At 45.6% G+C, this 21,415-nt stretch overlaps 1 protein-coding gene across 2 annotated transcripts in view; it reads left to right on the forward strand.

The window, feature by feature from the left end:
- CACNB3 (calcium voltage-gated channel auxiliary subunit beta 3) overlaps positions 1–21,415 on the forward strand; it is a 51,285-nt gene that overhangs the window by 14,509 nt on the left and 15,361 nt on the right. For both annotated transcript variants that reach the window (XM_034412311.3, XM_034412310.3), the window contains exons 2-9: positions 804–926; positions 8,766–8,888; positions 12,780–12,895; positions 13,535–13,587; positions 14,682–14,701; positions 15,207–15,287; positions 15,430–15,488; positions 16,071–16,180. In XM_034412311.3, the coding sequence (XP_034268202.1) occupies positions 804–926; positions 8,766–8,888; positions 12,780–12,895; positions 13,535–13,587; positions 14,682–14,701; positions 15,207–15,287; positions 15,430–15,488; positions 16,071–16,180 (685 nt within the window). The remainder of the gene's footprint in view (positions 1–803; positions 927–8,765; positions 8,889–12,779; positions 12,896–13,534; positions 13,588–14,681; positions 14,702–15,206; positions 15,288–15,429; positions 15,489–16,070; positions 16,181–21,415) is intronic.

The following is a 21,415-nucleotide window of genomic DNA, read 5'->3' on the forward strand; positions in this document are numbered from 1 at the left end:
TCCATTGATATATAATTTTATGGAACCACTCCAATAAAAAGTGGTGTTATTAGCTAGTTTTAGAAAATATACTTTTCCCAAAAGGTTTCCACAATTTTGGCCACTACTGGTGGTACACACTTATAGGTGATTGTTCTAAGACCCTTGGTTCTTATGGTTAGTAATACAGGTTTGAGACTAATTTCAATGTGTAAAATATCTCGGTAGCTGAGATCTTCACTCCAGCTGTGTTACTTGATAGTGTAATGGCATGTGGGAATGACTTTGAGTGATAGGAGAGAGGCACAAATTGGACAACCAGGTGTGAAAAAAAGAGAATGAGGGATGGTATGGGAAACATTTCAGAAGGGATTCTCCATAGTTTTCCAGAGAGTAAAAGGAAAAAAGGGAAGAAATACCTTTAGTCTTGCAATATTCTGCTAACATTATATTCTGGGCTAACAGGTAAGAGAGCCCAAAAAGCCAGTATGAATTCTAATCTCCAGTCCCCAAAATAGCAATAGCTATTACTGCTTCACAGTGATTTTTTTACAGTCCTCTCTAAAAGGTTTGCAGAGTCAGCATATTGCCTCCAACGATATGGCTCCTCATTTTGCTGACCTCAGAAGGATGGAAGGTTGAGTCAACTTTGAGCCGGTCAGGATCGAACTTCTGGCAGTCAACATAATTAACTTGCAATACTGCATTCTAACCACTGCGCCACCACGGCTCTTAACATATAAATAATTTGTGGTTATGTACATACATACATACATACATACATACATACATACATACATATATATTTCTTGCATTTGTCTCAGGGCTCTGCTGATTCCTACACTAGCCGCCCATCGTTGGATTCCGACGTGTCGCTAGAAGAGGAACGTGAAGGGGTGAAGCGCGAAGTGGAGAACCAGACCCAGCAGCAGCTTGAAAAAGCCAAGGTAATGGATGGGGTGGGCAAAATCTTGGTTTTTCTCAGGGTAAATAGGTTACAGCAGGTGAGGATGATTGCCCCTGTAACAGTCCAGGTTAGTATAATGCAGTCTAGTTTTTTTTTAATTGTTCAGTTGCTCTGCTTCAATTATGGAATTCCCCAGCTGGTTAGAACACTTGTCATCTTTCTCTGTTTTCCCACTCTTTCTGCCTTATTTTTCTTTTAAGCCATAGAGGATCAGCTAAACAGCTAAACAGAGGAAGTTGTAACAGCTACACGGTACAATGTTATTGGCAATGTGAGAAGCTGCTGTTTGGAAGCATGGATTAATTCCTGGTAGCCCTAATGAATCTGAATTACAATTTGATTAAAAGAAAAATATTATAAGCAGTAGAACTGTGGGATCATGTGACAACTATGAAGACAAGCTGCAGGATTGCAGAAAAAAGTATTTTTAAAGAGTATGCAGGTGCTATATTTATACTCATTTTTGGAATAAAATCTGAATTACTGCAGAGAGCTGACGAGGAGAGGGGGAAAAAGCAACTACTAATACTGATCTCTTTAAAGTTACTTATATAGCCAAAAAAAATGCCCCATCCTTGTCCAAAAGTTGGTATCATCAGGTTTGAGAGAACTCTTTAAGATTGTCAAAAGTACAAACTGTCTTGTGGAGAGGCGGTATTATGACTATAACTAAGGTGTCAGATTGCAGATTATAGACTCATAGTCCACATCCCTGTGAGTGAGAGAAGGTTCCTTGTCTCTCATACACAACCCAGCCCTTCCTTTTGCTAAGTAGTGTATAGAAGGTGGTTTGATCTTTTTAAAACATGGGAGAAAATGTCAAGGGAAAGAGGCTGGCTGGGTAAAACACAAGGTTTCCATCTCCTGAAATTTGTAATGAATATTTGGAAACACAGATCCATTTGCTTCAGTTGTATAGAAATAGAAAAAGGAATAGCCAAATAATAGCTTTTTATTATTATTATTATTATTATTTCCATTTCTCTTTAGTATGTTGGGCTAAGTCTTATTTTCTTTAATTTGGTGCACCAATTGTGGAATTTCAGCTTCTTTCATATTTCAAACTATGTACATGAACATATTTTTTTCTTTAGAATATTCTTGTGGTTTGTAGTAATAATTATAAATCTTATCATGGGGGGCTGTTACATGCTTTTTAGATAGAGGGTTCTTATTTATTTATTTATTTATTATTTAGATTTTTATACCGCCCCTTCTCCCGAAGGACTCGGGGCGGTGAACAGCCAGAATTCAAAAACATACAATATAAACATTAAAATACGTTTAAAACAGAATTAAATCCAAAATGGCTCCCCAATTTAAAACCCCGTACCCATGGCCCTATAAATAAGACGAATTTAAAATTTAAAATTTCCACAGTTAAAAGGGAGAAGATCTAGGCCAGGCCAGCTTGATAGAATAGAAAGGTCTTAAGCGCGCGGCGGAAGGTGCGCAGATCCGGGATCCTACGTATCTCCGGGGGGAGCTCGTTCCAAATCGTAGGTGCCCCCACAGAGAAGGCTCTCCCTCTAGGGGCCGACAGCCGGCATTGTTTGGCCGACGGCACCCGGAGGAGCCCCTCTCTATGGGAGCGTACTGGCCGGTGGGAGGCTATTGGTGGTAGCAGGCGGTCCCGTAGATAACCAGGTCCTAAGCCATGGAGCGCTTTAAAGGTGATAACCAGAACCTTGAAGCGCACTCGGAAGACCACCGGGAGCCAGTGCAGCTCGCGCAGGAGAGGTGTTACATGGGAGCTCCATAACGCTCCCATCACCACCCGCGCGGCCGCACTCTGCGCCAGTTGGAGTCTCCGAGTGCACCTCAAGGGGAGCCCCATGTAGAGAGCGTTGCAGTAGTCCAGACGAGAGGTAACGAGGGCATGAGTGACTGTGTGTAGGGAGTCCCGATCTAGATAGGGGCGCAACTGGCGGATCAGGCGAACCTGATGAAAAATCCTCCCGGTCACGGCCGTCAAATGCTCTTCTAAAGACAGCCGTGAATCCAGGAGGACACCCAAGTTGCGAGCCCTATCCGTGGGGGCCAATGATTCGCCCCCAATAGTCAGCGATGGCACAAGCTGACTATATCGGGACGACGGAAACCACAGCCACTCGGTCTTGGATGGGTTGAGCCTGAGCCTGTTCCTCCCCATCCAGATCCGTACGGCCTCCAGGCACTGGGACATCACTTCAAGGGCATCGTTGGGGTGGTCCGGGGTGGAGATGTACAGCTGGGTGTCATCAGCGTACTGGTGGTACTTCACCCCGAAACCACGGATGATCTCGCCCAGCGGCTTTACATAAATGTTGAACAAAAGGGGTGAGAGGACCGATCCCTGCGGCACCCCACATATGAGGGGCCTTGGGGTCGACCTCTGCCCCCCTGTCAACACAGACTGCGACCGGTCGGAGAGAAAGGAGGAGAACCACCGTAATACGGTGCCTCCCACCCCCAACTCTTCCAACCGGTGCAGCATGATACCATGGTCGATGGTATCAAAAGCCGCTGAGAGATCTAACAGGACCAGGACAGAGGAGCAACCCCTGTCCCGAGCCCTCCAGAGATCATCAACCAACGCGACCAATGCCGTTTCCGTGCTGTACCCAGGCCTGAAACCCGACTGGAACGGATCCAGATACGACGCTTCATCCAGGTACTGGGGAAGCTGTCCCGCAACCACACTCTCAACAACCTTCGCCACAAAACGAAGGTTGGAGACTGGACGATAATTAGCCAATATTGCCGGGTCCAGGGAAGGCTTCTTGAGGAGGGGCCTCACCACCGCCTCCTTAAGGGCGGCGGGGAAGACACCCTCACCCAATGAAGCATTTATAATCCCCTGGAGCCAGCCTCGCGTCACCTCCCGGGAAGCCAGCACTAACCAGGAGGGACACGGGTCCAACAAACATGTGGTCGCGTTCAGTCTACCCAGAATCCTGTCCACGTCATCTGGGGTCACAGGATCAAACTCATCCCAGATAACAGTCTCAAGACCCGCCTCTGTCGCTCTCGCTGGATCTACCCAGTCAGAGTCCAGACCTTCCCGAATCTGAGTGATTTTGTCATACAGATACTGAGCAAAATCCTCGGCTCTTCCCTCCAAGGGGTCCTCCCGCGCTTCCTGGTGGAGCAGGGAGCGGGTCACCCTAAACAGGGCGGCCGGGCGATTATCTGATGACGCAATAAGAGCAGCATAATGCGTACATTTTGCTGCTTTTATCGCCACTAGGTAAGTCCTAATATGGGATCTTACCAGTGTCCGGTCCGATTCAGAAAGACTAGCTCTCCAACTACTCTCTAGGCGTCTTTTCTGGCGCTTCATCTCCCTCAGCTCCTCGGTAAACCAAGGAGCCAGGCGAGATCCACGCCAGGTCAGAGGCCGCAAAGGCACGACTCGATCCAGAGCCCCAGCAGCCGCCCTATCCCAGGCGGCCACTAGGTCTCCAGTCGAGGTGCGAGCCAGAACCTCAGGAATTGGCCCAAGCTCCGTCTGGAACCTGTCGGGTTCCATCAGGCGCCTGGGGCGGTACCATCTTATTGGTTCCGCCTCCCTGCAGCGGGGTACTGCGGTACGAAGGTCAAGGCGAAGGAGAGAGTGATCCGACCATGACAAGGGCTCAATGACTACATCCCCTATCTCAAGATCACTCAACCACTGTCCAGAGACAAAAACCAAGTCCAGTGTGTTTCCCCCCATGTGCGTAGGGTCATGAATTAACTGGGTCAGGTCCATGGCCGTCATGGAAGCCATGAACTCCCGAGCCACCTCAGACGTCTCACCCACGGACGGCAGGTTGAAATCCCCCATGACCATAAGTCTGGGGGTATCAACCGCCACCGCGGCGATAACGTTGAGTAGCTCAGGCAGGGTTGCTGCCACGTGGCAGGGAGCCAGGTACGTGATCAGCAAACCCATCTGAACCCCATGGCCCCACTTCACAAGGAGGGACTCACAACCAGCTGTCTGAGGTACAGTGGTCTCCCTCGGCCTAAGGCCTTCTCTAATAATAACCGCTACTCCCCCGCCCCTCCCCTGTGACCTCAGCTGATGGAATGCATGGAAGCCTGGTGGGCACATTTCTACCAGAGGGACCCCTCCCTCTGGGCCCAACCAGGTCTCCGTAATACCCGCCAGGTCCGCTCCCCCCTCCTGAACAAGATCACAGATGAGGGGGGCTTTATTTACTACGGACCTGGCGTTGCACAACATCAGACGAAGGCCCGGGCCGTGAGGATCTGTGCAACCTGGCGAACGGGTGGAGCCTTGGGGGCCGGAGCACCCTACCGCTTGGAGACAGCGGGTGCGTGCTCCCTTAACATGATATGGCCCCCTGCTCCCGCCATATCTACCCCTCCCACTCACAGTACTGATGGTAAAAACACAATCTGAACAAGCTCGACCCCCTCCATTGCCCCCGGGTCCCGCACCCGCCCCGCCGCGCGTCGTGGCCGGGCCCAACCCTCCCCTTGGTGGGTTATCCCCCAAACCCACGACCCTAATTCCAATACCACCCCCCTCCCCCCTCCCCAAACCCCTTAAAAGATTAGACATAGACAATTTTAAAAAACCCCGCAACCCCCTCTTTGTGACATGCCACCTCTCGGGGTTCCAAAGCCCGTCATCGAGGTAGGCCCTCGATAGAGTGGAGGGCCAAGCCTGCGAGAGGGGGGAGTCTCGTAGACCAAGAAGCTCCGCTGCTGAGTACAATTTGGTCACAGTGGCTAGACATGACCATATCCTGAGGGTCCTTAAAGAGGACAGGGGAGAAGACAGAGAAATGGGGAATCTCACACATAATTCACAGGACCAAGTCCACTGTCCCCTCACAACAGAGGACACAGTCACAATCCACAACGACCACAATCCAAGGGGGAAAAACGATCCAACCACCCTCTCACGGTGGTTAGGTCAGCTGGTCCGCCCCCATTTGTGGTGAGGTGGCAGCAATAGAGTCAGTACATCCAAACAGTGTCCAGGGATCAGGTCCAAAAACCGCCCTCTCACGGCGGTTGGTCCGATGGTCGGTCCCCACCACTGGTAAAGTACTTATGTGTGAACCCATCTTGATTCAGCCCTCAGGAGGCCCCAACACCAAACCACCCTCTCACGGTGGCCAACTGGTGTCCAGCCCCCTTAGCTGAAGGGATGCAGCCATGAACCGACCTCCATTATCCAAAGTCCTCTCCACAGTCAGGGGGGTTTAGCTGGTAGTTAAAACATGGCGAAAGTGAGTCCCACAAACTAAAGTTGGTCCGAGTGGGCCCGATCTTAAAAGGGAGCGCTGAAGGAAAGAAAAGTGGGCCGGAAGTGGGGCAGTTGTTTCAAGTCCCCAGCCCCCGCACAACCATAGTTTGAGGCCACCTGAGGCCTGGGAAAAAAGTCACACCAGGTCCTTTTCGCCCCAACCATGGTTGGAGGTATCTCGGTCTTATTTAGTTCTCATTGGTTCGTTGCCCCCCAACTCCTAACTCCAGCTCCAAGGGGGGGTCGCCCTCTGACCGCCAGGTAACCTCCACCGCCGTCGCCATCGCCGCTGCGCCGTCACTGCGCCCTCGTCGCCAGAAAAGCCTGGCGACGCCCCAGAGATCTTCGGGGGTGCCCGGCATGTCTCATAACTCTTCGGGCAACCCCCCACGGGCTTAAGGATTTATCGCGCGGCGGCGGTCCGGCGCAACGCCGCCCCGGCGCAGCGCCGCCCCGGCGTTTGGATGGCCTCCGGCTCCGGCTCCGGCTTCGGAAAACGCCGCCGACGCCCAGCTGATCAGCCCCAGCACTCCCGACGTCGCGCTGTCCTCTCTGCTCAGTCACGGAGGAGAAAAAACCCTCTCCGTGCTGGCAGAGAGCTCCCCTGACCAGTCCTAGGGGTCATAGCTCTTCAAAGCGACCCCAAAGGACCCATAGGTAGGTCGGCGCCCCCATCCTCAAATTGCGGTCCCAGCGGACGCCGCCATCTTGGGCATGCGCATCTTCATATGTGGTAGGCCAGTGTCAACCTATGATCAAATGTTTCCATTTTCATTTGAATGCTTCTTTAACTACTTTGCAAGTATTACTGGGATCTGGACAGTTCTGTATTTATGTTCCCTTATATGGAAGGTTTACATTTTGGTACTTAAAAGTTTTTTTTTTTTAAATCTTGAAATAAAGTTTCATTTTGTTTATTTCCAGTGAGATTTGTCCACCTTTCAGGACACAGTTGAAGGGAGAGGAAAAGAAGGGCTGAATTCTTTAGTCATCGTGCCTATATGCCAGGAGGTGGCACTATGGAAATTATTTCCACATTTGCTTTTTTAATTATTAGAAAGGCATCAGAGAATGTGAAAACTCCATTTCTAATGCCTGCTAGGTTTAGGGATTGTTAATACTAGGTGAAGTGCCCTCTGCAACAGCTGAGATTCTGAGCTACTATGACAAAACTGGAGGTGGGAGCAAGGTGAGAAGAATTTTGGAACCTCCCTGCAGGCAGGGCCGGATTTTCCTATAGGCTAACTAGGCTTCAGCCTAGGGCCTCAAGATCAAGAGGGGCCTACATTCAAATTGTTAGCAAAATTAAAATTACACTTTCACTATAGGTGAAAGGGCCTCATACGTGGAATAGCCTAGGGCCTCTTTTCATCTAAATCCGGCCCTGCCTGCAGGCCTCAGCATTTACTAGAAGGGAGAAATACTAAAAAGGAAAAGCTTTCCTTTTTCTGTTCAGGTTTCCATCGATCCATTCCATCTCCTCTCCCCACTTTTACTTTTTCCCCATCAATATTCAGCCAGCATTCCATATGCCCTGCCTGGTTTGTTTGCTTGTTTGCAATGGAAAGGATTGGCATAAAGCAATTTAAAGCGTGGCCTGGGAACAGAAAGTGGATAATGGAGCTTTGGAATGGCCGGAGCATGCTCCTCCAGGAGACAGAGAGATGGACAACCCGGAAACTGTCCTACCACACTTTAGGGGTATATTAGAAAAAATATAATCTATGTACCCATCTCATTAAAGAAAGGCAGTAGAAACTGAAGAAGAAGAAGAAGAAATCCTATGCTTAGGCCCCGTGACATAAAAGTGAATCCTGCTTTAGATATAGGTAATCTCCAAGCAGTGTTGTGTCAAAAGGATCAACAAAGGCTGAGTGGTGTCTCCCTTTGAAGGCATGGTCCAGCTTTCTTGTTCGTGAATCCCTATAATTCAGGGGTGTCAAACTCAAGGCCTGGGGGCTGGATCCTAAGCCCGTGGGGTGCTTAGGTCTGTCGCTCGTGGCTGCCCTGGAAACAGCGAAAGACCAGCCCGCGGTGCCTCTGCCAGTGAAAACGGAGCTCTGTTTTCACTGGCAGAGGGTTGCAGGAGCCAGTCACAGCCAAAAACGGAGTTCGAGTGGGCCGCAGGCAGCCCTCCCGAGCTCCTTTTTTGCTGGCAGGGGATGGCAGGAGGTCAATGCAGCTGAAAAGAGAGCTTGCAAGGGCTGCCCACGGCCCTCTCGAGCTCCATGTTGCTGGCAAAGGGTTGCAGGGGGCCGTCGCAGCCTAAAATGGAGCTTGGGAGCCCGTTTTTACTGGCAGAGCACTTGGGCCGCTACAGGCACCCCTGACATTACTCATATCGAGCTGGCCATGCCCACCCCAGCCCCTCCTGAGGCCAAACACAACCCTGATGCGGCCCTCAATGAAATTGAGTTTGACACTCCTGTTATAACTGTTCTTGGGTGTCCCTTGAGCCAATCAAGGTGACAGAAATAGGAGAAAGAGGAGGAGAGACATTTTATTTAAGGTGTTATTTTAGATTGGGACTGACCTGGCACCGATAATTCCTCTTTGATTTCTTTTGCTCCTCAGAACAAACCAGTTGCATTTGCTGTCCGTACTAATGTCAGCTACTGTGGCGCATTGGATGAAGAATGTCCTGTGCAGGGATCTGCCATCAACTTTGAAGCCAAAGACTTCTTGCATATTAAAGAGGTGGGGCATTAGATGAGCAGAAGCGACCTGCACTTGGATTTGTGAGGGAAGACATTGCATTGCTGCTGCTCGGGGTTGAGGTGGAAAGGGGATGGTTTACAGGTAGTCCTCGACTTATGACCACAATTCAGAGCAGAATTTCTGTTCTAAGCAAGGCAGTTGTTAAATGAGTCACACACCTGATTTTACAACTGTTTTTGCCATAGTTGTTAAACGAATCACTGCAGTCCTTCAGCGAGTCTGGCTTCCCCGTTGACTTTGCTTATCAGAAGCCAGCTGGGAAGGTTGGAAATAGTGAACACATAATTCTGGGATGCTGCAACAGTTGTAAATACATGCTGGTGCCAAGCACCTGTGTTTTGATCTTGTGACTATGGGGATGCTGCAACAGGCATAAGTGCGAGGACTAGTTGCGAATCACTTTTTTCAAGGCCATTGTAACTTTGAATGGTCACTAAATGAATTGTAAGTTGAGGACTATCTGTACAGTGGTGAAGGTAAAAGGACTCTTAAGTTGAACTTGGTGAACATATCAACAAATTTTATGCAAGAAGCTAAACAGTAAAATTGATTTCCCTCCCCCAAGAATTCTATTGAAAAGTTCATCACAAATGAAGGCAAATATACGTGTCTCAGGATAATGTTTCAGGATCCAATCTGGGTTGGTCACTGGGACAGGAAGTTTAGTTTTCCTAGCTTTCGGATTCGTGTTTCTGAATCTCGGCAGCTTTAAGAAAAGTCGCTTCTCAAAAAATGTTCTCAAACTTCCCATATAGAAATGGAGTTTAGTTTTTCAAAATGAAATGGGCATTTGGGATAGGAGACTACCAGAAAATCCCAAGGCTCCAAGCAAAAGTGTCCGCAGGATCTCAAACTTTCACCAGAAGGATGAAAGCTGCATCATGCTGTTGTGATGCAAGCACAACCCATTTCACACGGGGGTGCGATGTATCAATACATGTACATAAGAGGTGGAGTTTATGTTGTGACATTGCAAACTGCTTTCCGCATTCTCCTCCACATGCCAATTTTCCCTGTGGATGTCTATGAGTACAGGTTAGGTAGGGAGAATATACAACCCAGAAATAGACAAAGTTGAAGTATTTGTATATTATTGCCAAGAAAACAATGTAGATATATTGATGGAAATTCCAGGAGTTGACTCGCTTTATTTTTGAATAGCCTAGAACTTTTGTTTCTCAACCTTGGCAGCCTTTGAGATGTGTGGCCTTCAACTCCTAGAATTTTCCAGCCAGAAAGCTGGGGGTGGATTCCATAAGCAAGTTACCAAGGTTGAGAAATACTGGCCTAGAAGGTATGGATGGGTTGCAATATGTAACACGTTAACTGATTTCAGAATCTTAATTAAAGTGCAGGTAATCCTTGATTTACAACTGTTGGAGTGATGATGGCCTCACAAAGGGTATTTTATAGCCTGTAAGGCATTTCTGGCTGTCATAAAATGTCACATACACACACACAGAGCTGTATTTTGGGTGTTTTATATTTATGACTTGTTGCAGCACCCCACGGTCACGTAACTGCAATTTGCAATATATTTTTTTTTGTCAGTTTCTGGAAATTCTGTTCCCAATTGCAGTTGTAAATCAAGGATTACCTATATCATAAATGTGAACCTATTTATTTCTGAAATTTATGTGTTGCTCAGTTTTAAAAAGGCTTCCATTTGATTGCAATAATAATAGGAAAATAATAAAAGAAGATATAATAATAACCCCATTCCAATAACAGCAATACACCTTCCATTCCATTATCATACCAGGAAGATCAGTTCTTACTATGAACCTTGCAAAGGTTTTCTGGAAGAGACAAGTCACAGTGACTTTTCTTGATCTCCAACAGGGTTAGGGCTGACTGCTTCAAAGATATTATCTTGTTAAACAGTTATTTGTTTAAATGGATATATAACCCAAACCCAATACAGGTTGAGGAAAAAAAAGAGGAAAAAGTAGTTATTCAGGAAAGGGAATTGGGGGGAAAGAGAAGAAATAAAAATCAGGCTTTTGAGAGCCCTAAATAGATAGGGTATAATTTAATTTAGGCCTAGCATCTCATTCCTTGGTTGCTGTATCCAGAAGATCAACTGTTTAATTTTAAATAATTTTTATTCCAGGGATGTAGCTTTCCAGTATTGGAGGAACAGATGTTTTGCTATAATGGCTACCCACCAAATGCTATGTTTAATGTATTAGTACTCATACTAAAAATATATAATTAGAAAAAAAAAGCACCTTCGAAATTCTGCTCTCATCCAAATAGCTTAAGAAGGAGAGAGAGAGAGGGGGGGGAGGGAGGGAGGGAGGGAGAGAGAGAGATGCGGGCAGACAGACCCTATATCCTCTCTTTTTTGCTTTAACAGAAAAGTTGAGTTCACTATTTGGCTTGCACATGACTTTCTTAGCCAAGCCAAGGGTTCACACATCGCACTAAACCTTAAACTATACTCTGCAAACGACAAAGGCCCAAACAAAATAAATCCCGTTATGATTATGTGTGATACATGACTTTAGCCCAGTGTTTCCCAACCTTGGCAAATTTTTTTTTAATTAAACAAATTTATATAGCAGCCCAACTCACATATAGATGGCTCTGACTGGCTTGCATTTAATTTTTAAAACATCCATTGTATAATAAAATCATTAAAAAAACACACACACCCCATTCCCCATGGCAACCACAATACAATCAGATTAACCACTTACTCAGCTGTCCCAAAGGTGCTTTTTTCAGGAGGCAACTGGACTTTCTTATGTTTTCTTTTGAAGACGTTTCACTTCTCATCCAAGAAGCTTCTTCAGCTCTGACAGGATAGTGGGGAATGGAAGGATTCATATTCCTTGCAGACAGCTGGTCATCTGCATCCTTTTAGAGGGTCATTGACTACAAGAACCAGGAGCAGTACTTAGGTGACCCTGAAGACACAGATAAACCTCCAAATGCTTCAATTACCAGCTGTCTGCAAGGAATATAAATCTTTCCATTCTCCACTATCCTGTCAGAGCTGAAGAAGCTTCTTGGATGAGAAGCGAAATGTCTTCAAAATAAAAAAGAAGAAGAAAGATCAGTTGCCTCCTGAAAAAGCACCTTTGGGACAACCATGACCTGGATGACTGAGAATCTCTACAGAGATTTGATCAATTCCATTTCCATTTGTAGTCGTTAGGCCTGCTGACAAAGCCATGTCATTAGGGCCTTTCAGTAAAACAGCAGGGATGGGAGCCAACTGCACTTGAGGGACAATGAAGTTCCATAAAGAAGGGGCCACCACCAAGAATACCCTTTTTTGTGGTCCCACCAGATCATCATCTCTAATCGATGCGACCCACAACCTACCCTGCCTTCCTGCCCTGATGGGAAGAGGTAGGGGGGAGAGGTGTTGCTTCAAATAACCTGTCCTCAAGCCAGGTTATAGTCTATAGGAGCTGTGGTGGTGCAGTGGTTAGAATGCAGCATTGCAGGCCAACTCAGCCCACAGCCACTAATTCAATCCTGACCTGCTCAAGGTTGACTCAACCTTCCATCCTTCTAAGGTCGGTAAAATGAGGACCTCAATTGTTGGGGACAATATGCTGACTCCATAAACCACCCAGAGAGTGCTATGAAGCACAATGGGGCAGTATATAAGTCTAAGTGCTATTACTATTTAAAGGTGATAACCAGCACCTTTAATTATTCCTAAAATTTTACATACAATGCCGGGGGGGGGGGGAGCTTCAATCCCTAGAATGCTCCACAACGGTTGTGTTGTTAAGCCCAAACATTTAGAAGCTGTCAAGGTTAAAAACATTAGTCTATCTTATATGCGTAAAGGTGACATGGAGATTAAGTTGGAGATCAAGCTTATGGCTTTTCCTGTGATATTCCCTTCAGAAATACAGCAATGACTGGTGGATCGGGCGGCTAGTGAAGGAAGGGGGAGACATCGCCTTCATCCCCAGCCCACAGAGGCTGGAGGCCATACGGCTGAAACAGGAGCAGAAAGCCAGGTGAGATGGGACAAGCATATATAGAGCGTTTAATTCCGGCAACAGAAGGAGATGTAAAAAGTGTCTCTGTATAGAAGTCTATGTGTGTCTAAATATTTAGATTACTTTGATGCTTCTTTTAAGGGTAACATCAATGGAAAATAATTTGGAAGGTCAACAGATATGTCAATATTTATTAATAAAATAGAACCTTGGGAGGGAATGTGTCATATGCAATAGATCGGGAGTGTCAAACTTGTGGCCTGCGGGCCGGATGTGTCACATGCTGGCCAGGAGTGAAATTCACTTACCTTCCCTACTGGTTCACAAATCTGCGCTCTGCATGCGCATAGGCTTAAAATTGTCGCAAAAAAGCGACGTCATGACATCTACACAGGTGGGTGGAGCCTCCCGCAGCCACCGCTATCGGTTCTCCCAAGCTGGATAGAACTGGCTGAATTTCACCCCTGCTGCTGGCTCCGCCCCGACCCGGTTTAGCAAATGGGAAAAAAGTCCCGATACATCACGTGACGCCACCCCACCGTGGTGATGTGAGTTTGACACCCCTGCAGTAGATGGATTCTGAATCTGTAAACACACAACACCACTTTTTAAATCGTAGGGTCTTACCATGTCTTTGCTTTCCTCTCCTACCACTAGGCAATCTGGGAATCCTGCTGCCAGCAACAGGCGATCGCCTCCCCCATCATTAGGTAAAGACATAAATAGAACTAACTTCTACATATTTCTGCTGATTTTTTTTTTTTATTTTTCATTTTTTTTAACTTGAGAAAAGATGTGTGTCGAATCACACTGCATATCATTATTTTGAAAAATCCCAACCGGTTAGAGTTGGAACTGACCCACCTTGCGTGTTTCACCTGTGCACTGGAAATGGGGAGGGGGTGATGAAAAAAGGGGGAACAGCTATTAAAGGAAGGAGGGTTTACCAGGTGTGAGATGAATGTTGTCTGGATTCTCAGAAAGAAATGTGTGGTGTGAAGTTGGTAACACCTTTTAGGAGTAAGGCAGATGCTAAACGAAATCTTCAGTAGCTAAGAGCCTTTTCCCATAATTAGCAAAATAAAAAAAAATGGTAGCAGCTAATTTAAATAGTGCAGAAAATGGGATATCGTAGTCATTAGATTTTGCTTACCTTGGCTTGTCTCAGATATATAACATTTTCAGTGAAGTTCTAAGTGCAAACAATGACTTCCAATTTTGTAAATTAAATACAGGTAGTCCTCGATTTACAATAGTTCATTTAGTGACCGTTCAAAGTTACAACGGCATTGAAAAAAAGAGACTTATGACCATTTTTCACACTTATGACCATTGAAGCATTTCTATGGTCACACGATCGAAGTTCAGATGCTTGGCAACTGACTCATATTTATGGCGGTTGCGGGGTCACCTTTTGCAAGCTTTTGACAAGCAATGGGGATGTCAGATTCACTTAACAACCATGTTACTAATTTAAAAAACTGCAGTGATTCACTTAACAACCGTGGCAAGAAAAGTCGTAAAATGGGGCAAAACTCACTTAACAAATGTCTCGCTTAACAACAGAAATTTGCGGCTCAATTGTGGTTGTAAGTCAAGGACTACCTGTATGTGTGTGAACATGTCTTGCTGCATTTGGGAAATATAATGTCAAGTATTTTCTGGGAGAAGCCTCCTTGTCTTGTTGCAATCCCAGGAGATCAAATCTCCACCACTGCAGAACGCCAGTCCTTCACATAGTTTTTCTCTTGCTAGTTCATGACTGTTGACAACCCCGTATCTTTTTTTTTTCTCTTCCAACAAGCCAAGCAGAAGCAAAAGCAGGTAAGGCCTTAACGCTGGGGTGCCTTTCTTGGATGCTACTCCCTTTCTTTTCCAGACAGTTCCCAAAGAAAAGGCAGGATGAATTCTGAGGCTGTCTTGTCTAACTTCATATTTGAGCAGGACAAATCTGGATGCTAGGACAAATCTGAGAGCCGCTTTTCCTGGAGTCAAAATAACTGTTCAGGAATGGTGGAGTTTCCTCTATCACAGGACTTTCAAAAGGCAGAGTGGGGCTGGAGTCTATTTGTCTTACAGAAAACCTGAAGCCTCCCCAAACCGGGATGTGATATTGTAGCAAAAGCAAAACAAAATGGATCCCAGGGGAGGTGGGGGGGTGATCCTGATGTTTGGGTCATATGTGTAAAGTATTTGGTGAAATGTGAGGCTTGGAGAAACCCCTCTCTGCCTTTACCACTTCCTTTTTTTCTCCTTACGATTAGCAGCAGACTTTTAGCTGCGGGATAGGGGAGAAGCCACTTCCTGTGACACACTGTCCTTTTTATAGACAGAGCACATCCCTCCATATGATGTGGTTCCTTCCATGCGGCCAGTGGTGCTGGTGGGACCCTCACTGAAAGGATACGAGGTATGGGGATGGGCAAGGGGATGAAATTCACCCCTATATTCTCTCCTAAACCCACACCAGATATGCTAATGCTGACTGTGGCTGTCAGCTAACTAGTGTTTTTGCTCACCTCTCAACTCACCTGTCTTTCTCTTTCCTCCAGGTGACGGACATGATGCAGAAAGCTCTTTTTGATTTCTTGAAGCACAGATTTGATGGCAGGTGAGGCATTAAAAAAACACACACCTTTCTCTTCCTCCTCTCCAACCTCCTCTCCAACCTCCCAACTATGTCGGCTGGCGACACCCAAGGGGAGAGCCTTCTCTGTGGGAGCTCCTGCCCTTTGGAACGAACTGCCCCCGGAAATACGCACAATCTCTGACCTCCGAGTTTTTCGCTGTGCCCTCAAGACCTTGCTCTTCCGACAGGCAGGGCTATCTTTGTAAAGGAGTTTTAAATTCGGAGTTTTAAATTTTTGGGTTTTTAACGAATCTTGGCCGTAAATGTAATAATTTTAATAATTTTTAAATTTAATTGGGATTTGTATTGTGTTTTTTACTTGGCTGTGCACCGCCTCGAGTCCTTCGGGAGAGGGGCGGTATAGAAATAAAATTATCTATCTATCTATCATCTATCTCCCGCCCACCATCTCCTAAAGCAGAGGTGGGGAACTATGGCCCCTCTCTGACCTATGGACTTCAACTCCCAGAATTCTAGGAGTTGAAGTCCACAAGTCTTCAAGAAAGGGCCATCATTCCCCACCCCTGTCCTAAGGGCATTTAGCAGAGCCATCCTATCTTTCAGAATCTCCATCACGCGTGTTACGGCAGACCTGTCCCTGGCCAAGCGCTCGGTGCTCAACAATCCTGGGAAACGGGCCATCATTGAGCGATCTACAACCCGGTCTAGTATCGGTGAGTCCTAAATAATTGGGATCAGTCTAGCCCCTGATTCGTTTCCAGAAGAACCTCAGTTTGGAGGGTGTCTCTGCCACCTAGAAGCTTGATATCTTCAGGGATTGACACAATCTTTTTAAAATGGTGCCTACTATTGTTTTATAAACAACTGTACAGAGATCTTTGAACCTGGAGTCAGCTGTGAAGTAGGTCTGGAAATTTGCATCTTATAAAAAATATAGGCAAGCAACATTCTTTTTTCTAAATCATTTTTGGGTTCAACTTCAGAGTTTTATAATCCACCTGAGACCTTATTAAAGAAATTCCAAACTGAAGCAGTTCAAAAGTGTCAACGTGTTTATGAAAAATTAGCAATAATATAGAAGTAGTTTTATAACCATCACACCTTGAAAGGCAAGGGAAATCCCTCTTTCTCATTTTTATTGTTGCTGCAACTATTTCATTGGTTAGTTGTGTGGAACCAGAGTAACACTTCCAAATCTCCTGGGCAGAAATCTGTCCTTCTCTTCTGCTCCTTTGGTATATCTCTTGTTGCTCAGGCAACTATGCCTAAAACGATATTTCCCATCTCATTCTTGTCATTTCGGCACAAGCATTTATGCAATTGAATGGTTTATATTAGGGGTATCAGTGGTGGGTTTCAAATTTTTTTACTACGGGTTCTGTGGGTGTGGCTTGGTGGGTGTGACATGGCTTCTTGGGCGTGGCAGGGGAAGGATACTGTAAAATCTCCATTCCCACCCCACTCCAGGGGAAGGTTACTGCAAAATCCCCATTTCCTCCCAATCAGCTGTGACTTGGGAGGCAGAGAATAGATGGGGGTGGGGCCAGTCAGAATTTTTACTACTGGTTCTCCGAAGTACTCAAAATTCCCGCTACCGGTTCTCCAGAACTGGTCAGAACCTACTGAAACCCACCTCTGATCTGCAACCTTAAACACTCAAAGAGCCATTTGGACCCATTTCCCACAGAAAACACTGGGAGCCACAAAACCTGGGTGGGCGTGGCCAACTCAACATCACTCCCACCCAGTCACATGACACCCTCCCAGCCATGCCTACCTGGGTTTTGTGGCTCTGGGTGTTTTCTGTGGGAAATGGGTCTCTCTCTCTCTCTCTCCCTCTTTCGTTTTTCTCTTTTTCCTCTCCCTCTCCCTCTCCCCCTCCCCCTCCCCCTCCCTCTTTCTTTTCTTTCTTTCCTTTCTCTCTCCTTCTTTCTCGTTTCCCTCTTTTCCCTCTCATTCTCTCCCCCCTTCTCTCTCTCTTATTTGATTTTCTCTTTTTCCTCTCTTTCATTCTCTCTCTCCATCATTTTCTCATTCCTCTCTCTTTTTCATCTTTTCTCTCTCTCTCTCTCTCTTTCTGTGTTCCTTCTTGAACCATTTCCAAAAACAGGCGAGGGTTGGGTTTTGGGTTTTTTTTTTGCTGATGTTCTTTCTTTTTCTTTGGGTGCTTTTTACCATATGATTTAAATCAAGAGTCATTTCAGGTTCCCAGATAAATGAAGCTCTTTTGTCCCCCTCCTTTGGCTCCCTGTCGGCTGGTTGGCCTTCTCTTCGCCCTCCCAGTCACTCCTCGCATGGCCTGAGAAGGTAAGGGTGACAGCAGGGATGGAGACTCGCTCCATATTCCAGAGCGGGAGGGAAGCGCCCCTATACTTGCCTCTCATCTCGCGGGTGCTTCTTCCAGTGCTTCTTGGTGCTGCGCGCACCTTGGTCACTTGGGGAGATGCGTGACTTTCTCTCCGCCCTGAGACACTGGCCCCAACCAGCTGCGGCTGATGCTCTGCTTTGTAATGGGCTCCAGGAGGAGGAGGGGACGCTGTCTCCCCTATTGTGAAGCATCTAAATTTAAGTTTGCTGCGCAAGGCGCTGCGAGAGCAGCGAGCAGGCCATGGAGGCGGCGAGAGCAGTGGCGTCAGTCACAGCCGGGCCGGGCCAGTGCACCAGACTTGCAACTTGCTCTCACCGCCTCCATGGCCTGCCCGCTGCTCTCGCAGTGCCTTCCGCAGCACACTTAAATTTAGCACACTTCACAATGGCCAGAAGAAGTGCCTGCGAGATGAGAGGCAAGTACAGGGGCACTTCCCTCCCACCCTTACCTTCTCAGACCATGCAAGGAGTGACTGGGAGGGCAAGAGGTGGGGGCAACCAGCCAGCAGGGAGCCACAGCAGGGGGACGAATGAGCCGCATGCGGCTTGGGAGCCGCACGTTGCCGACACCTGGTTTATAGAAACCATTTTCCCTAGGTTTCAGGAAAGGCATGGAGGAACCATTTCATATTGACTGTAATGTAAAGGGTGTTTATTGGAGTTTAAAGGCACATAGCTCAAAATAGGCATGAGTAGGAGGAAATGGGGGTATTGCTAAGTGAGTATAAATAGAGGAAGAGGAGGGAGGGAAGATTCAGGGGCAAGGCCAATACTAAAATATTGTAATTTGAATCATCAGTAGGGGTTTAGGACCAAATGACATTGTAACACCTAATCTTAAACAATGAGCCATGCATTTAACACCGCTGTTGTGGGGAATGACAATGTCATTTGAGCTGTTGAATTGTGCAAATTGTGCAAATTTTTCCCACTCTGCTGCCATCCCAAATAAAAATAATCTCAAAGCTGCTCCTATTGGAGATTCATGAAAACCTACCAGTTCAGTAAGAATTGTTAGTTATTGTCAAGAACCCTCATGGAAATATTAGCGTGTGCTAGCCATTAATATATGTAGCAACTTGTTTTCAACACACACACACACACACACACACACACACACACACACACACACTATGGAATCCCTTCTCTGTGTGAGGCACTCTGTTGATGGTATTTTTGCAAAATATAGGAGCTGCAAGTCATTAATATAGTGTTGCTCTTGTTATGAAGAAAACAAGAGGATGAGGCCCGTGCTAATAGATAGCAAGCAAAATATAGGTGAAGTAGTATTGCACAGGTCACATATTTTACAACCCAGGGCACTGCAGTTGAAGGTTCAAATTGCTGCAGTGTTTTAGTAATTCTGAAGTCTGTTCGTCCTCTCTTGGCATGCTGATCTGTGCAGAAATTAAGTTTAAAATTGGTAATAATTCATTTAAAAATTTTTATGCATTTGCACATTGAAAATAGCTTTTAGCTTTTGAAGCACGTGACCTTAGAAATGTATCCAAAAGAACTACTTTAAAAGCAATCTGTGAGCAAAGTGGAAGATTGATGGAAAGCCTGTCTGGAGGATAAATGGGAATATATACCACGGCCCTGGTGAATGACTTAGATGTCATAGTAAGGGAATAAAATATTTGTAGACACTAATACCTTTTTAAAGATGCAGCTACTACCCCAGATTAAGGCAATACAGTACTAGTATTATTGTTTATTAAATGTATGTGTGATCTAAAAACTCCTGCAATTTTTCCATGCCTCTTCACGGAATCAAACAATCTGTTCTAATATTTCTTGCTGATATCCAAGAAGTTACAAATGTGGTGGGTGTGAGCAGCCCATAGACCTATAGGCCAAATGCAGCTCTTTAGAGGGCTCATTTAAACTGCAAAATTATATTGGTGGGATTTTTAGCTTAAGTTTGAAAAAGAAGAGATGAATAGAGAGCTTATAATCGCTTTCCCCTCCTCTTTCCTGGTGGCCTCAGTGCTATATCTTCTGTAGCTCTTTCAAATCGGGGGAAAAAGTATGCAAATTTTTAGTTACAAAACGGTTATCCTTCCCTAACATATGGGCATGGATTTCCACTGGTTGAAGCAGAAGGCTGTGACGAGTGAAAAAAGTTGGAAAATTGTAGAGATTTTACTTTCATTTGACATTGCATAGCAAACATGGATCAGATAACCTGATCTCTCTGTCTAATCATTCTCCTTGAATATACTTGCTAGCTCGAATTTCTCAATTTCTGCTATAGTTAACACATTGTATTTATATTCCTTTTATGTTCCATCAGTGCAGACTGTAGTATTTCTATGCATTTACCCAAGCTTTGATTCAAGAACAGCGATCCTCCCAAATTCCATCAACAATGTCGTCTATGCATGCTTATTCAAAAATAAATCCTACTGAGTATTTTTCGCACTATAGGACGCACCTGACCATAAGACGCACCTAGGTTTAGAGGAGGAAAACAATAAAAAAAATATGAATATGGAGCGCCGTCTCACTGTGAATATGGCGCGCTGAATAATGAGCAGCAAAGTATGAGGGCAGGAGGCAGAGCCTGAGAGGACCACAGATAGGTGTCCTCTAATGTGCCAGCTCTGCCTATTGACTCCTGCACTGCGGAAAAGAGACAGAAGAGGCGGGGTTCAGCACTGTAAAAGGACCCTGCCGCCATGGCCCAGCTGCTATTCAGCCTATTTGCTCCATAAGATGCACAAACATTTCCTCCCACTTTTTTGGAGGGGAAGTGCGTCTTATGGAGGGAAAAATACAGTAACTCTGAAATACGCACAAAACCAACCTCTGGAAATATCCAACGACATCCCTTAAGCCAGGTGCTGAAAGTTTATGAGTTGTTTCAGCACCTTGCCTAGTGGTAAATGTATGAATATTCTGCATTCAAAAAGTTTCAGCATGTTTGTTTTGCTGTAAGCTTGCAATCACTGTATTATATGGGCCACTATTTATAGTACTGTAATACTAATCCCCAAATTGCAAATTAGTTGCTTATGAAAAATTGGTTGGTTACCTCTTGCTACTTTACCAGTTTTGGAAAAATGAATAAATAGAAAGTTTTTAGATGTGTGTGTGTGTGTGTGTGTGTGTGTGTGAGTGTGTGAATAGATTCCAAGATAAACCTATTTTTAGAATCAACAAATGATATTATTTTCAGGCAGTGGTTCTCAAAGTGCAGATCCTTTCAGGGAGTCCACAAAGTTAAATCAATAAATATTTTAAACTTTCTCAATTTTAATTTCTGACACAGTAATTATTGATAAATATAACCCACATAAATCAAAGTTCTTTAGGGTCCTCAATAAGTTTTAAGAATGGAAAGGGTTCCTGTGACCAAAATATTTGAGAAACCCTGTTGTAACATTAGCCTTGGTAGATGGCAACATCTGGCTGACCTTTCTTGGTTCAGAAACTATATTTAGCATTAGGATTCTTCGCACAGTCAGCCAGATGTTCAGACTGGATTTGGCTTTTTTGTCTGCCTATCGAGTTCTTTACAAGGACCTGGGATAGGCAGATATGGATGTTTGATGATGTTACAGATACTGTGGCAGGAT

The sequence above is a fragment of the Pantherophis guttatus genome, chromosome 2 (genome assembly GCF_059756535.1).
Source record: "Pantherophis guttatus breed Tessera chromosome 2, ASM5975653v1, whole genome shotgun sequence".
Taxonomy (NCBI): Eukaryota; Metazoa; Chordata; class Lepidosauria; order Squamata; family Colubridae; genus Pantherophis; species Pantherophis guttatus.